The 17,687-nt window shown below is 35.3% G+C and overlaps 1 protein-coding gene across 1 annotated transcript; it reads left to right on the top strand.

Moving 5' to 3' along the window:
- Window positions 1–136: 136 nt before the first annotated feature.
- On the top strand, window positions 137–17,596 carry PEX13 (peroxisomal biogenesis factor 13). The gene is made up of 4 exons (XM_045827973.1): window positions 137–279; window positions 9,207–9,898; window positions 12,821–12,946; window positions 15,001–17,596. Exons 1-4 carry the CDS (start codon window positions 188–190, stop codon window positions 15,297–15,299), a joined length of 1,209 nt encoding a protein of 402 aa, XP_045683929.1. The 5' UTR covers window positions 137–187; the 3' UTR covers window positions 15,300–17,596.
- Window positions 17,597–17,687: the final 91 nt, after the last annotated feature.

Raw genomic sequence — 17,687 nt, 5'->3', positions numbered from 1 at the left:
TGGATCAGTGGCATCCTCCTATCCTCTGGTCCCAGCTGGCAAAGCACCACAAGCCACGTCCTGACTGCGGGGCTGGGCGGGGTGAAGGGCTCGGTGTTCTGCCGGTTGCGCCTGGTGCCCGTGCCGCCCCAGCGCCGAGGCCGGGTGAGTCCCGGCGCACAGCCGCAGCGGAACGGAGGTGGAGGAGATGGCGTCCCAGCCGCCGCCTCCCCCCAAACCTTGGGAGACTCGACGAATTCCTGGGGCTGGGCCGGGACCAGTACCCGGCACTGCTTTTCAGTGAGCGTGGGATACTTTAAGCAGTGACTCGGGTTTGCCGGGTCAGGGACTTTGGCAGGGGGCGGTTGAGGACGTTGTTGGGGCGAGGTTCCCCTCCCCCTTTCTACCAGTCCCCAACCTTGCGGGGGGTTGAGGTGGGCCTTGAGGAAGGGGTGTACAGGGCCGTGTCGACGTCTGACCACAGTTTCTGACCCGATGGCTCTTGGTAGCGACGTTCTCCAGGGAACTCCTGGGAGCCTCTCCGAGTCCCAAGGCTTAGAATAAAAGGGGGTTTCTGTCGCGGGACACCTTGGCAGTACTGCCTGGCCCCCTTTAAAGCGATAGACTTTTGATCTGTAGCGAATGAGAGTGTTATTAGCCCAGGCTCCGCTCGACGGGGAGCAAAGTCTCTTGAAAGCTTTCCACAGTTTCTCTAGGAGTTGGTGAAAGCCCAGGTCACTTTTACGCAACTGGAAGCTAAGCCTGAATAACACTTGGCGTCGTTTTCCCGCATAACTCAACAATGTATCGGGCAGAGATTTGGAAAAGCAACTTGAAAGCGGGAGTTCTAAATCTAAGGCCTGTGGATGGCCTCTGTATGCAAAATAGCGTGTGATTTCTCTAAGGCCTGCGTTTTTGTTTTTATTGTAATCACCGTTAAATGGATCTACAACTCAAAAAAGGTTAACGTAGATTAAAAGAGTTAAGAGTTTCATAGCCTTGTGTGTTTTGTGTTGGGTGTGTCTGGACATCTTGATTCAAATGATGAGACTGGAATGTCACATAACCTATTACATAAAAATCCCCAACATACTGGAATATATTTCTCCTATGCTCTAAAGTCTTGTAATCTTTTATTTAAACGCTCAGATGCTTGAACACAATCGCTCTCTAATTTAATAATAGATATTTAACAAGTAATAAGCTTTAATTATGCTATAAAGCTGAGGTGACACTTTCTACGTCCTTTTTATGGTGATTTGACTTATTAAAAATTTGGACTGCTCTTTGGAAGAGAGAGATTTATTCTTGCATCTGTTCTGTTTATGTAAAATTAACTGTTTCCCATTCTTCCTTGTGAATTATTTTAAGGATGTAGAGATTGGTGGAGAGTAAGATAATGAATACTTGTGTGTGCATTCACTGCCAGCTTTAAGAAGTAATATTTTGCCAGATTTGCCTCAGATTTTTTAAAATTAAAATTAAAGAAACAGATAAACCCTCCCATTCTTCTTTCCTGCAGTAACTATTGTTTCTATAAGGTGTTTAGTGTACCCAATACCTTTTATACTTTATGTTATACTTTCATACTTAGATTTGTGTGTATGTTTATATATATATATATTTTTCAAACTATCATTTTGCAAAATGTGTTTCCACTAAATATTTTTATTTTGAGGTTTATTTTGCTCATACATATACCTGTAGTTCATTTTATTTGCTGTGGAATGTTCTATTATGTTAAAAAAAAACAAAACACCCAAACTATTGTGTTATAGGTATTACAGTATTAGTTATATATTAAAAACTGCTACAATTATTCTTATTTCTTTCTCCTTGTCCATATTTCCAAGGGGGGGTTCTAATGTGTTACTAGTAGTGGAATTGCTTGGCGGAAGGGTGTGCTTGTCTTCAAGAACTGACTATTGCCAAGTTGTTCCCCAAAGTGGTTGTATGTCAGTTTTTACTATTCACTAGCAAGGTTTTCTGTTTTTCTGTATTCTTTCCAGCACTTCATACTGTGGGAGTGTAAAAAAATAACTTTTCCTGTCACCTTTTAAAGTTATTCTGGCTGGGCTAATAATCCGATTAACAGAGACAGATGAACAGGAGAAAATTTATAAATTATTATGGATGTACATGTAGGGGTGCCATAAGAACATGAGGTCCAAAGAGACACTGGTTTATAAGCCATTTTGGACTAAGGGGAAGTGGGAATGGGGGGTGGTTTGTTTGGTACTCTAAAGGACAGGAAGGCAATTCACATGGAGATGGAAAAGCAGATGTCTATCACACACTAGTTTCTATTAAACTAGAGTTATCTGTGGTGATACCTCCCTTCCTGGAGCATGTCCTCTCCTTTATCAAAATTCCTTTTAGGCAGTTAAGAGGAAGATCAAAGTTTCTTCCTGAGTCTTGGAATAAAAGACTTAATAACCAGCTTAAAATCAATATTCCAAAAGGCTTATTTGGAGGTGGCAAAATTTTGGTTCCTCACAATGATGTTATTTTTTTAGTACTGTATTTGACATTCTAATGGGTGTGAAATGAAATGATATTTCATCATTAATTTACACTTTTCTGATTTGTAGTAAGATCGAATATTTTTTGAAATGTTTATTAGCCATTTGAGTTTCTTCTGTTGATTTTTTTTTGTTTTGCCCACTTTTCTATTGGCTTTATTTTTGCTAATCAATTGGTAAGAATACTTTATTGTTCATACTAAACCTGTTTTCTTTGTATGTTTTTAATATCTTTCTGTCTGTAGCTTACCTTTATATTCATATTTATCTTTGTTGTGCAAATACTTTTAATTTTAACATAAGCAAAATTTTCATATTGATTGTGCCTTTTGTGTCTTAGTTAAGAAATCCTTTGTCCTCAAATCAGGAAAAATTTTCTCTATATTTTCTTTCAAATGTTGTGCTTTTCACAATTATCTCTGTAATCCACCTGAAGCTGACTTTTTTGTACAAAATCAATGTGAAATGGGCAGTCTAATTTCTTTCCATGTGGATAACTAATTGTCCTGTACCATTTATTCATCTATTCCATACTGGTTTATAATGCCATCTGTATGATATCAAGTTTTTCTAAATGAGTGGTTCTGTTTAGGGGACTTCCTGATACATTCTATTGGTCTGTCTATTCTTATACTAGCACCATACTGTCTTTATAATAAGTTTTGATATTTAGTATATCAAGAACCTTCACACTTTCTTGTTCTTCAAAATTGCCTTTGTTACATTTAGCTTTTATTGAAAGACTTACTGAGGTTTTTACCGGAACTTTATATTTTATTGGGACTTTTATTTAATGATCAAGTAAGTCTTTCCATTTGTGAATATTGCGATGGTACAATTGGTGAGAATTTTGACCTTATTTGTATTAAACAATGTTTTGTTATTGTCTTCATGAAGTCCTTTCTCATCTTTTATGAGATAAACATATATATCCAGCATAATTCTGACTTAATTTGTTCTGATGATTTGGTTATAACTCTCTTGTGTTTTGACAGTCTTATCATTTACAAATAAGCCGGCATAGATAGCCAACATTCTTTATTTCAGGTAGCGTCCTTCGTTTCTGACTGGATCTTTTTCATGCTGTTGAGGTCCTCACTAAGTTCATTGAGCATCCTTATAACCAGTGTTTAACCTCTGCATCTGATAATTTGCTTATCTCTACTTCGTTTAGTTTTTTTTCTGGAGTCTTGTTCTGTTCTTTCATTTGGACCATGTTTCTTTGTCTCCTCATTTTGAAAGCCTTCCTTTGTTTGTTTCTATGTATTAGGCAGAGCTGCAATGTTTCCCTGTCTTAGTAGCATGGTCTAATGTAGTAAGTGTCCTTTAGGGTCAAGTGGCACAGCCCCAAGCTGGATACTCGAGGGCCATCCTTAGTGTGGGCTGAGTACACCCTCCTCTTGTGGTTGAGCCTTGATTACCTTTGGCAGATCAATGGGAGGGATTTACCCAGGCCAGTCACCTGCAAGGACTGGCTTTGACCATTGATCACCAACCTCTGCCCTCCACGGAGGATCAGTTGTACAGGGGCAGATGTGGTCTGTAGTTGTCCACTCTGTGTACAGGCTCTGGGGTTTACTGGGTGGTGCAGGCCAAGGTCAGCCTCCACTGTGTTCTGCCCAAGGCCATTCTGCCTGAGCTATAAAGCAATCTGAGATGGCTGCTACTTGTGCTGGGCTTGGAGATTCCCAGGCAAAGCCAAGCTGTGAATCTAGGCTAGCTGCTGCTAGCGTCTGGCCCGGAGCTCCTTAGCAAGAAATATGGAGGGCTGAGGGCTCACTGAGGCCTGGTGTTGCTTGTTTGAGAGGATTTAGGAATTTGTGAAGCATGAGCCGAGACTAGCCGTTCATATGGAAAAGCAGGTTGGCCAGAGTCTCTGGGGATCTCCAGGGCAGGGCAAACAGTGTCAGCCAGGCTGATGGAGTCTCTAATATGGCACCAGCCTGCTGGCACTGTGGCTCTGTGGGGGAGGGGTTCAGTAAAGGGACAATGGCCCCCCTTTCTGTGTAGGAGAAGGCTGTCCCTCAGCTCTTGCCTTGATGCAACATTTCAGTTTCTCCCTGTGTGCCATTGTTGCCTTTCAAACTGCTACCATGGTGCTGGAGTTCAGAAGGAGTGAGTCTGATTAAGTCCCTGAGTTGGTTCTTGAAGAGGAACTCCTTGGGACTCCAGAAGTTTCTTCCACCAACTCAATCCACACTGGTTTTTGCAGCCAGAAGTTATGGGATCTTATCTCCCTGGTACTGGAACCCTGGACTGGGGGTCCTGGTATGGGGCTGGGACTCCTTGCTCCCAGTATATCCCTCCTGAATTTATATCCACCACACGTGGGAGAGGGACCAGTCCATTCCACATCTTCGCCTCTCCTACCAGTCTAGATGGATGTGGTTTCTTTAATTCCATAGTTGTCAGACATCCATTCAACTCAATTTCTTATGGCTCTGAGTGATGGTGGTTCTGTTTTAGTTGTAGCTTTGATGTGGTTGTGTGTGAAGGTGAGCCATGTTTACCTATGCCATCTTGACCAGAACTTGAGCCCACATTCTTGTATTGATTCTCACTTTCATTGGAATGCTTCTCAAGTCTCACAATTAAGTATAATGTTTGATTTTTGTTTTTGATAGATTTCCTATTGAACTTCTAGCTCTCTAGCTTGCTCAGATTTTTACTGTGAAGAAATACTAGATTTTATGAATAACTATTCTGTCTGTTGAGATCATTGTGTGCATTTTTAGTTTAATATGAAAATGTGGTTTATTGTATCAGTTAACTTTCTACTGTTGAATCATCTTTGCATTTCTGGATGAACTCTGCTTAATTGTGATGATTTTGTAAAAATAAATGCTAGATTCTGTTCTGATATTTTAAGATCTTTACATATATGTTCCTAGGTGAAGTTGGCCTATAATTTATTTCTTTGTACTGTCATACTTTTCTGGTTTTGTATCAAAGTTATATAACTTAAAGAAATTTTTCTGTTGAGTCTGATTTTTATTCCTTTATAAGTAGGTTATCTTTTCCTTAAGAGCCTTTAAGATTTCACCTGATACCTTGGTCCTCTGCAAGGACCAGTCTGATAGAGCTTTTTTATGCTCTATCAGAGTGTGAATATGCAGACACACATGTAAACATTTTTTTCCCTTCTGCTCAGAACTCACAGTGCTTAGTCTGAAGATACATATCTTTATTTAATTCAGGAAAATTCTTACCAGTTACATCTTTTTTAAAAAGATTTTCTTTATTTATTTTTAAAGAGGGGAAGGGAGGGAGAAAGAAAGAGAAACATCAATGTGTGGTTGCCTATTGAGCACCTCCTACTGGGGACCTGGCCAGCAACCCAGGTATGTACCCTGACTGGAAATTGAACCAGCAACCCTTTGGTTCAGAGGCTGGCACTCAAACCACTGAACCATACCAACCAGGGCTCCCAGTTACATTTTTAAATATTGTTTGAGTACTTTTCTTTCCCATCTCTTCTTCTAGAACTCCTATTAAACATTGTATCAGGGATAGTTTCTGCTGTAAGTACCAATATCTGACTCACTGTGCTTTGGCATTTATTGTTTGGTTAACAAGAAGTGTAGAGATCTTTCAGCAGATCTCTGAATGATCTCTGAGTATGCATGGTCATCAAGGGGTCTACATTGGTCTACATTTTTTTTTTCTGATTTCCTTTTTTTTTTACCCCCTGTGAGCTTTCTAACAGTTTTGGCCATCTGTGTTATTTTTACTCCTTGGAAAGGAATCTCTTTATCCTCTGGCTGCTTTCATGATTTCTCTTTGTTTTTGGTTTTACAAAAGTGATGCTTTACTGAGCATTACTGTGGTTTTCTTTGAGTTATTTTAGGTGAGATTTATGGAGATATTTGAATCTGACTTGATGGCTTTCATTAATTGTAGAAAAGTCTCATCCATTATCTCTTTAAATATTGCTTCAGATCATCATCATTTTACTCATTTGTCTCCAATTACATATATGCTCTGTATTTCACTATATACCCTGTCTTACCCTCTTTTTTTTTTTTTTTTTTTTTTTTGCATGTATGCTTTGGTTACTCATGCTTCATTTCTCGGTGTTTTCTTCCAAACTTTCTCCTAGTTCACTGATATTTTTCTTGAAATGTGTCTAATCTGAAATTAAACCAGTCATTGAGTTTATGGTTTCAGTCATTGAGTTTATGGTTTCAGGTATTTGTTTTTCTTTTTAGTTTTAGAATTTCCCTTTGGTTTTGCTTTATAGTTTTCTGTTTTCTGCTGAAATTTTTCAGTCTTGTCTATTTTCCTTGAATATATCGATCATAGTTATTTAAAGTCTGACTAAAAACTCCATTATCATTACCCACTGTGGATCTCTTTGTATTGCCTAATGTCACTCTTTTTTTAAACATGTAATTTTGTCATTGTATAGGCCTAATTATTTTTAAATGAAACCTGAACATTGTATATAGTCAATTTTAAACTATTTGAGGCCTAGGATGGTTGACTTCCTCCAGTGAGTTTTACTTTTGACAGGCACCTTGGGCCACTAGCAGTCTAGGATCATTTGAATCCAATCAAGATTTGAAGCTGTGGTTTCAGTTCCTACCAGGGCTAGTCTATTTCCTGTAAACCTTCTTACTCTTACTCCTAGTGAATATCCCTTTAAGGTCCCATTTGTAGTGTGGGGATTTATGTTGGCCTTCTTCTTTGAGGGTTCTAAACTCTAATTTTGTCTCTTTAGCCCAAGGAGTCTATTAAAACCAAGGCTCAGCTTCTCATCCTATCAGCCATGTCTTCCAGAATTGGCCCTTTTCGCTTGAGAAATACCTCAAAGTGGGCTCTCTGGGTTTTCTCTTTTTTATGGATGTTGGCTCCATAATTTCTCAGTCCCTTGTTCTCTCATGCTTTATATAGATAATTTTATATATTTTCTAGCTTTTCTAGTTGTTTTCAGTGCAAGGGTTAGTCTGATTCCAGGAATGCCATTACTTGAAGTGGAATTCCCTAAGTTCTGTATTTCTACTCTGTGCCTTAGGTTTTGTTTTTGTTTTGTTTTTTCTTGCAACTGTGAGGTTATCTTGCCTCACAGTTGCAAGATAACCTCTGTGGTTGTGGGTGTCATGGCTAAGGTCTGTACTAATTTTTTTTTCATATTAACATGTTTTTATTTCATTTCAATTTTTATTTCAAATATTTTATTGCTTCTTTATCTCTTTGACCATCTTAAACATATTTAGAATCTTCACTGGGCTGTTACATCAAATTATTTTTTCCTTGAATGAGTTTTCATTCTTTTTTTAATTTCCAACTGAGGATATGTTTTTATTGATTCTAGAGAGAGAAGAAACATGGATGTGAGAGAAATATCAATTGGTTGCCTCCCATACATGCCCCAACTGGGAATTGAACTCACAACCTAGGCATGTGCCCTGACCAGGAATTGAACCCACAGCCTTTTGGTGTACAGGATGATGCCTCAGTCACCTAAGCCACGTGGTCAGGGCTTCTCCTCAATTCTTTATAAGGAGCCAGTTTAACCTTGATACCCAAACGTGACAAAAACAGTAAAAAGTAAATTAGGACATTCTCACTTACGAAAATAGATGCAAAAATATCTTTAACAAAATACTGGCAAACCAAATCAGGAATATATATTGGCTCTTCAGTTTTACTTCAAGAATGTTGGTTGGCTTTAACATTTGAGAATTAGTGTAATTCATCATATTAAGAGAATAAAGAAGAAAAATCATCTTGATAGATGCTGAGTAATTATTTGATTAAGTTCAGTGTTTATTTGTGGTAAAAAAAACTCTTAGCAAATAGAAATAGAAAAACAAGTACTAAATTTACAACAAACATAGTGCATAATGGTGAGCTGCTGAAAATTTTACTTTAAGATCAGGAATGAGGTGAGGATACCTGCTACCATCACCATTCAAGATTATATTGCATGTCCTAGACACAAGAATTAAAAAGAAGAAGAAATAAATCTTATCAGTGTTCACATACAATGTGACTGTAAATTCTTAAGATTCTAGAAAATCCAAAAAAGGAACCCACAACAAGATTGCTGGATATAAAGACCATATTTTTTAATCAATTATTTCTACATAACAGTAACAAAGTGAAATTTTAGAAAGACACCATGTACCAAAAAATGAAAAGTAAAAAAAGAATACCTCCATGTAGTAAACTACAAAACATTAGAGTCAATAAAGTTATTTTTAAAAACTATTTTTGAGAAAAATATTTTGGTGAAGAGAGAGGGTTATAGAACTTTTAGCTCTGATTCTAAATGTATATGGAAATTCAAAGGGTCATACAGTCAAAACACTCTTGAGGATAAAAGAACATTGTCGGAGAACTTGTTTTATTGGATACTAAGATCTATCATAAAACTATAATAATTATGATAGTGTCATTTAGGTACAAGGATGGACAAATATCTAGCAACCAAGTCTGAGAAAATGGACAGGTGTCTTAAAAGGAAACTGCAGATTGAAGATAGTACTAATAATGCCAGCATAAACTAGAATATAGTGTTCATTCAGCTATTTTATCTTAATACATTTTCTCTTAACACTGAGATTCTAACCAACTAGATATTACAGATTATTTCTTAACATATCTTCAGTAGAATCTCATTGCACTAGTTATAGGAGGTATTTAATAGTTAAATTAAATCTGTTGTGTTTAAGTTACTGTTTTGAATCTTTTTTGGTTTAGATCTGCTGATTTGGGTCCTACTTTATTGGCAAGACCTGGACAACCAGCACTCACCAGAGTGCCCCCACCTGTTCTTCCAAGGCCATCACAGCAGACAGGAAGTAGTCTGAACACTTTCAGACCAGCTTACAGCTCATTTTCTTCAGGATATGGTGCCTATGGAAATTCATTTTATGGAAGCTATAGCCCTTATAGTTATGGATATAATGGGTTAAACTATAACCGCCACCGTGTAGATGATCTTCCGCCTAGTAGATTTGTTCAGCAAGCTGAAGAAAGCAGCAGAGGTGCATTTCAGTCCATTGAAAGTATTGTGCATGCATTTGCCTCTGTCAGTATGATGATGGATGCTACCTTTTCAGCTGTGTATAATAGTTTTAGGGCTGTATTGGATGTAGCGAATCATTTTTCCCGATTAAAAATACACTTCACAAAGGTTTTTTCAGCTTTTGCATTAGTTAGGACTATAAGGTATCTTTACAGACGGTTACAATGGATGCTAGGTTTAAGAAGAGGCTCTGAGAATGAGGACCTGTGGGCAGAAAGTGAAGGAACTGTGGCTATCCTTGGTGCCGAGGACAGAGCAGCTAACTCAGCAAAATCTTGGCCAATATTCTTGTTCTTTGCTGTTATCCTTGGTGGTCCTTACCTCATCTGGAAACTGCTCTCTACCAACAGTGATGAAATAACAGGTAAGAGTAAAAGAGTAGATTCAAAAACCATATAACAATCTCAAATTTCAAGGATAGATTTGTTAAATTAGCATTATGTTATTTGTATTTAATTTTTGATCCAGTTATATTTTTAGTTAAGAAATTCAAAACTGGAAGAGAAATATATAGCAGAAACAGGTTTCTTGATTTATTCATTGTTCATTCAGTGTAATAGTACACATTGTACTATTCAGTACCTTGTAACTGGTACTGAACTTACAAGGTACTGAACTTGATGTTATGGAGTATATAAAGATACATAAGATGTAATCCCCCTCTTTTTCTAAAACTTATCGGCAGGGAGGTAAGACACATACACAGGTAATTGTAATGAGGCAGAAAAAGTGTGATAAGTAATGTGACAGTTAGGGAAAGACAAGGTTTATTGTCCCTTTTTATATGCAAGACACTGCTAGGTATTTTGTGTATTTTATGTCATTTAATTTTTACAATAACCCTGAGAGAGAAATAATCTTCACTTTGCAAGGGACAGAACTAAGGTTTAGAGAAATCATTTGCCCAAGGTGACATCTTTAATAAGGTAGAACCAAAAACAAAACCAGGCCTGTTTGTTAAGTTCCTACTCTGTCAACTGGTACAGAGTGCTATCTCAATTTTAAAAAAGAAAGCTTTCTTATTATTTTATTTTATTTTTTATTTTTTGTCTATTAGTATCCAAGAAGTGGCATATAAGTTAGATTTTTGAAGGACAGGTAACAGCTTTGAACAAAAGTACATAGGCAGGAAGTGTGATGTTTGTTTAGCAGCTGTCCCACAGTATAGGATAAAAGGATAATAAATAAGGCTGAGAAATGAGGTTGAAGGCTAATAATGGACGATCTTAATCTTCATTTAGTAAGGAAAGGATTTGTGTATGTTTAAACAAACTTGTTTATATGTGTGTGTGTGTGTGTGTGTAGTGTTCTGTTTTTAAAAATTGATTTTATAGAGAGAGGAAAGGGGGAAAGACAGAGAAAGAAGCATAGATTTATTGTTCCACCTATTTATTTATGCATTCATTGGTTGATTCTTGTATGTGGTCTGACTGGGGACTGAATCCACAATATTGGCGTATCGGAATGATGTTCTAACCAACTGAACTACCTGGCCAGGGCATATAAACAGTGTTCTAATGAGATTAGTCTGTCTCAAGTGTTTAAAATAGATCAGTGCAGGTTTGAACAAGTTGAAATTGATTGGTAAGATTCATAAAGAATGTTGGGTTATGTTTACCTTTATTTCCCCAAAAGCTAACAACCTGCTTGGGACATAGAAGGTGCTTAATAAGTGTTTATTAATTTGAGGATATCAGTTATGATGCATTTGCAATTGACTGGATTAGAAATAATGAAGGCCTGAATTAGAGTGTGTGAAACAGGATTGAACAAATTTAGTTACCGAATGGATAGGTGTGGTACACAAAAGGAAAGGTGGAATCAAAATGCCCTAGGCCCTTAAATTTGGGTTTTTAGAGAAATCATTGTTTCACTCATCAATTCAGTAAATATTTTTTAGGACTACCATATTCTAGGAGCTTGGAATATAGTAGTAAAACATTAAAAGAAAATGCCTCCCCTTCTGACTATCCAGGGAAGACAGCAATAAGCCAAGTTAAAATATATACAGTTGATCTTTGAACAATGCAGGTTTGAACTCCGGGGTCCATTTATATGTTGATTTTTCTTCAGCCCTTTCTATATGTGGGTTTTGAATCCACAGATTCAACCAGCCATGGGTCAAAAACTATGTTTTTGCATTCCCAACCATGGATGATTAAGAAGGGCCAACTGTAGAGTCACAAGATACACATGGACTTTGGACTGCACAGGGTGGGGTGGGGAGGGGGGGGTGTCAGCACTCTTGACCCCTGCATTGTTCAAGGGTCACCTGTAGAAGTCAGAAGGTAGTAAATACCTTTGGAAAAAAAAATAAAGCAAGGACAAATGTCACGGAACCAGGGTTAGGAAGTGAGGTTACCATGCTCCGCCAGTCTGGGAACAGCAAAAGTACAGAGGTATTTAAGTGGTAGTGTGCGCAGCATGTCATGTGAACAGCAAGGGATCCCGTGGGAAAGGAGCAAAGTCTGAGTAGTAGGAAATGAAGGAGGGAAGAGTGCAGTGTTTGGGACATCCATGCAAGTACAAAGGAAATTTCTGTATTTCACAGTCCATTGAACTATACAATTGAGAAGTTTCCACTTAATGTTCATTTGGAAATGACTGATATCTCTTGTAATGACACAGTAAAAGTTAATACAAAAGAAGAATTTAATAGAATTATACTCTATTCACCTCATGGGTGAATATGCTCAGTTAAAACCACAAGTTCATTGGACTGATACCAGGATTTGTCAGTACCTGTGCAAAAGACATTTTCAAAGATGAAATACCTCAAATCTCTATGAATGAGCATTAACAGATGAACATTTGTACTTGATATGATAGGAAACACTGCCTTTGAACTCCTAAAATCCCATTTTTCTCAGTAGTAGACCTGTATTATTTTTTAACTCAATTTTTATTACATTTGAGTTTTGTCAAAAAATTATGGAAAAGTTATTTCTCTCACTATATAAGTAACTACAGTATCTCCAGATTGCTTCATGACCTGCAGGGCCTAAAATATTTACTATCTGACCTTTATAGAAAAAAATTTTCCAAACCTTGGCTCAAAGTAAGGGAGCTAGAATTTTGAGCTTGATGAAAAGAGAAAGGTTCATAATAGATATCCTAGTGAACATGCTATTGATTTTATATCATGTTAATTATGGAATTTACTTTAGGGGGAGACTTTCCTTGGCAAATAAATGTATGCAGTTTGCAAACTGTAGCCAGTGAAATAACTTCATTTTATTTTTGTAAGTTTTTCTAACCTAATCTTAATTCTTAATTTGGTTTATAGACAACACCAACTGGGCAAGTGGTGAGGATGACCATGTAGTTGCTAGAGCAGAATATGATTTTGCTGCTGTATCTGAAGAAGAAATTTCTTTCCGTGCTGGTGATATGCTGAACTTAGCCCTCAAAGGTAACAGAATATAGATAAATTGAAATTATCTGTGAATTTTTAGAAATTATAAGTGTAATATTAAAAACTGCAACAAGGGGTATTGGTTATTGTTGGTCAACTCAAAGTAGTTACTAGGATTTCTCTTTCGTGTCTATTTAGAACTTTCAGGTTTGGGTAGTGGTGGAGAAATGCCCGAACAAAGTTGTTCCAATAATATTTCACTGAGATAAGGAGTTTGTTTATATAATCTCTTCTAAACTCAAAACACTTGTATTCCAAATTCTGTTAATCCCCACACAAAAACATAGGGTAAACACTAAATATAACAAATCTAACAAAGAAATTATCTAGCATTATTTAAACATCCCTTTCCTTCTTCAATTGCTGGGGCTGTTATTGCTTTCTTTCTTACTTAAATAGTGTTTACTTCAGAAACTTCAACTTGAGTATTTTAGGAATTACTGTCATGAAGTATTTAGACCAGGTCACTAACAGCTTTTAATTGCTCTAGGCAAAATAGCCTTTTTCTTCACCTATCCCAGTATTGATGAACAGAATTTTTGTTGATTTACAAAAAAAGGTATTTTGTGTGTTTTTGAAGATTCAAGTTTGCTACAAAAAGTAACACAGTTGGTAAAGATACTAGTAATAATAATAACAACCCTTAAAATAATAATGCTGTGAAGTGCAAACTGTTACTATCTTGTCCCTGTTTTACACATGAGAAAACTAAGACTCAGAATTCTGAGTAAATTGCCCATATCACAAAACTGAGATGTAGCGGAGGTGAACTTTGAATGTAGTAGGTTTATCTGGCTTTGGAAACCTGTACTTTTAAACACTTGGACTGTTTTCTGTATAATCTATTAATAGGAGCCTTTAATTGCTTTTAGTCACTCTTTACATAAAGGAAAAAATACCATCAATGTTCAAATTATTAGTTTAATGTGTAAATAATTAAAAATTTTGTATCAAATTTGCTAAATCTCTGCCATATCCCCTCATACACAAAATCTTGCCTTCTAGGTGTTACATCCATATTTTCCTTCTAGTGAAAGCCTTACTATTTTGGATTTCAGAAGGACTTCTTTATAGGATTTGTTATAGAGATAGGACCATTCAGATAATTAGTTTTAATTACTCTAAATAGAGAATAAAAAAAGTGTCTTTCGGTTTACATTATAATGATTTAGAAAAATGTTTTAGGTTATTTTTCTCCTAATATTGCCTCCTAACACTTTGGCTTTGCTTCTTTGCTTTCTTTCATCACTCAAGTAAAGTATATTTGCACATTTAGAATGAAATCAATCACAGACATGGTTAATTTATTTTATATTTTTATAGCATATTAAATATTAAAATGTCATATTGTACCTAAACTGTAATATTGAACTAAACTGTAACAGTTTAACAGCTTTTTGAAGATGTGGATAAAATAGGTGGGAGAATACCAAAATACAAAATTGAATATATTAAATAATCTTTCCTACTTTAAGCTTAGGTTAGTCCCTTTAACTTTTTTCATATGGCTGGAGGTAACAGAGGGCTTCATTTTTGCCCATCTTGGATTAAAATTGACATTCCCTGTCTCCAGGCTTGTCCATCATAATCATATGGGATAAATTTTACATTTTGGCTAAAAGTACGTAAAGAAAGCTGGCTTATGTGAAGGTATATATTTATTTTCTATACATATGCCTGACTTACCTGTTGAGAATGATTGAGAAATTCATTTCTCAAAATCCAATTTAAAATATGAAAGATGTTGATGTTAGTTTTCAGCTTTTAGGATAGCTGAATCTCCATTACTCTATGAATCGACCAACTGATATGAGCTTTATGTTTTTCAAGGTCGAAAATATATTAGTAAGTATAAAATGTATAAATTGTAAGAAGGGACCCTAGAAATGTTAAGCCTATCATTATTTGATACTAAATGCGTGTATATATACTATTTGTTTATATATTTTATTATATATAGTTGTAACACAGATTTTACAGATTTTACTATCAATATTCTGTTGAATCTCCAAAGTATGTTGTAATTACAAGGCTGTCTTTTCTTTCATCAGAACAGCAACCCAGAGTGCGTGGTTGGCTTCTGGCTAGTCTTGATGGTCAAACAACAGGACTTATACCTGCTAATTATGTCAAAATTCTTGGTAAAAGAAGAGGTAGAAAAACACTGGAATCCAGTAAAATTTCCATGCAGCAACAATCTTTGACCAATACAACACTAATTAAAGGAGCCACAGTCGCTGATTCTTTGGATGAACAGGAAGCTGCCTTTGAATCTGTCTTTGTTGAAACTAGTAAGATTCCAGTTGCACCTGATTCCACTGGGAAAAGTAGAGCTAAACAAGATCTTTGATATCTTTCATGTTTGCCTGCAGTTCAACTGTAGAGTACTTTTTAAAAATTACTTCTTACAGAGGAATTATTCTACAGTCCTGTGAACACATTTATTAATTGCTATTCCAGGTGTTTTGCTGCTAGAAATTGTTAAAGTTGTACACTAGTATGTTGATCTAGCGACCTGGTTACATTTTACAAGTGATCGGACCACAAGGATGTTTGTTTCACTTAGATTTTAAGATTATGGAAACTGGTATCATTTTCATCTTATTTAAAACCCTATGTTTATTAAAGGAGTAAGAGTGATGAAACTATAGAATATACTGTTTGCTAAGTAGACATTAATGCTTTTTAAAATTCTACATTAGTTACATTGGAATCCTTAAATTGAGTGCTAACATGTGAGAACAGGAAAAAAGGTTAATTTTTTTTACAACTTATATTGAATAATAAAAATTTCTTGGATCTGTAATACATTCAGTCTTGGTTGTTTTAGGCACTAATGTTTTTGCCCACTAATAGTTGGTACCATCATCTTTTATTGTATTTTCAAAAATATCTTGAAAAGGTTGCTGGAAGCATTGTGAGGGAGATGTTTCTAGAGTGATATTTAGCCCTCATAGTTTTTTCCCTGCTAATAAAAAGGCTGACACTTATCTTATAGATTATTTCATTTCTTCTGAGGATCTTCTGAACTTTTTTTTTCCTTTGGGATATGACTAGTTTTCATCCTGTATGAAACGGGATATAGGAAAGATTTACTTTCTTTTTCTCCCATGAGGACTTAAGTCCTTTGAGTTTGTGCTTAATGATATAATCAGTTCTAGCAGTAATGATTTAAAATCTTTTCACAGATTCTCTGCTTCTACTTTTCAGAAGTCCATATTCAGGCTATTCATTGAAAATATACATTTTTTAGGATTAGTTTTTACTAACCTGAATTGCCATTTAGCATATGATAATGCTATGTGACTTGTTTTTTGTTTAATAATGACTTTAAATGCAGTTAAATTTCAGTACACTGAATATTTCCACAAAAAAATTGGAAAATTTATATACTTGCTGTGATCATACTGCAAATTAGTACTGTTAGGAGTACAGATGTACAAGAATATATTCACAGATATTGCTGAAAACTTATAATTTTTATAGAGATTTTGATTTAGTATTTTTATCTTTCTTTTTATAGACTTTATATTAACCAAATAAGTAATTCTAGAACAGCTCCAGCTAAAACATATAGGAACCAAATATGTACTCAGCATAGAACTTTACTAAAAGCTTCTTGGGAACCTCTCTTTTGAAATGACAGTATAATGAGTAACATTTAAAATGCAAATGTTGACCCTATGCAGAAAAAAGTAAAAATATAGCAAAATTTACATATCTTAAAGTCTGTTTTCTAACATTCAGGTATTAATTAACCTTCAAGTTGAGATAAAGTTTCTTGTATATTATCTTCCATTTTTGTTCTACAATTAGAGGTTCTGCTTTGTTTTGTTATAGAGTAATCTATAGAAATTTTGTTCTTGAAACAAATTTTTAAATTTGGTGTTGAGACATCTGAATTGAATGCTAAGTCAAGTGTACAGGTGAAATGTTGAGTCAGTGCTGTTTAAGTTAGAAAAGGTAAGTCTTTACATTAGAATTTGTGACTGATATTAAAGATGTATAGGGAGAAGAGTATAGCACAGAATGAATAACAAGAATAATTTCACTTAGGCTGTTTTGGTTTTGTTTTTTTGGTTTTTTTTTTTTCAGTTAAGTATGCTGAATTGCAATATATATTATCTGGTAACTATGGGTCTGGAAATTCCTTTTCTATTAAAATTCTGGAAAAGGAATTTAGGATTAGAATAGGAGGAGTTTTATAATCTTTTTTTATTATGACAATTTTGCTATACTTTTTTAGATGACATGAAATGTAATGTTCAAGGCTTCAATATTGTTATTTTTAGGAACTTAAGAAGTACTACTTTACAGAAATTACTAACTTAAACCAAAACATTTTCAAATAAAATAATAAATCACAAGTTACAATAAGAAAACAGGTTTTATTTACTAATTTTTTCTGATTTTATTTTGTCAGTTTAGAAAGGAAAAAGTAAGAGGGCTGTAAATTTTCATGTTTTAACATTTTATTTATATAGATATACTTGGTTTAGTCTGTCAGTGTATCATAATTATACATTTACTTGAATATAACTGTCCTTTATCTTGTGCTTTAATGGAAAAAAAGAACAAATTGAATGCAGTTAAATTTTATTTTTAAAAGTTACCCTTATTGAACAAATAAAAACACATTAAACTTGATTGACATTCTTGGAAGATAAAACTATTCTTTGTTTTAAGATAAAACACTTAATTCTTTGTTCAAGATTGGAATTGATATAAAAAGTTTCTA

The sequence above is a fragment of the Phyllostomus hastatus genome, unplaced genomic scaffold, assembly GCF_019186645.2.
Source record: "Phyllostomus hastatus isolate PE091 unplaced genomic scaffold, TTU_PhHast_1.1 phas_scaffold_78, whole genome shotgun sequence".
NCBI classification, from domain to species: domain Eukaryota; kingdom Metazoa; phylum Chordata; class Mammalia; order Chiroptera; family Phyllostomidae; genus Phyllostomus; species Phyllostomus hastatus.
The sequence above is the reverse complement of the archived record's forward strand: the minus strand, read 5'-3'. Positions and strand labels throughout refer to the sequence as shown.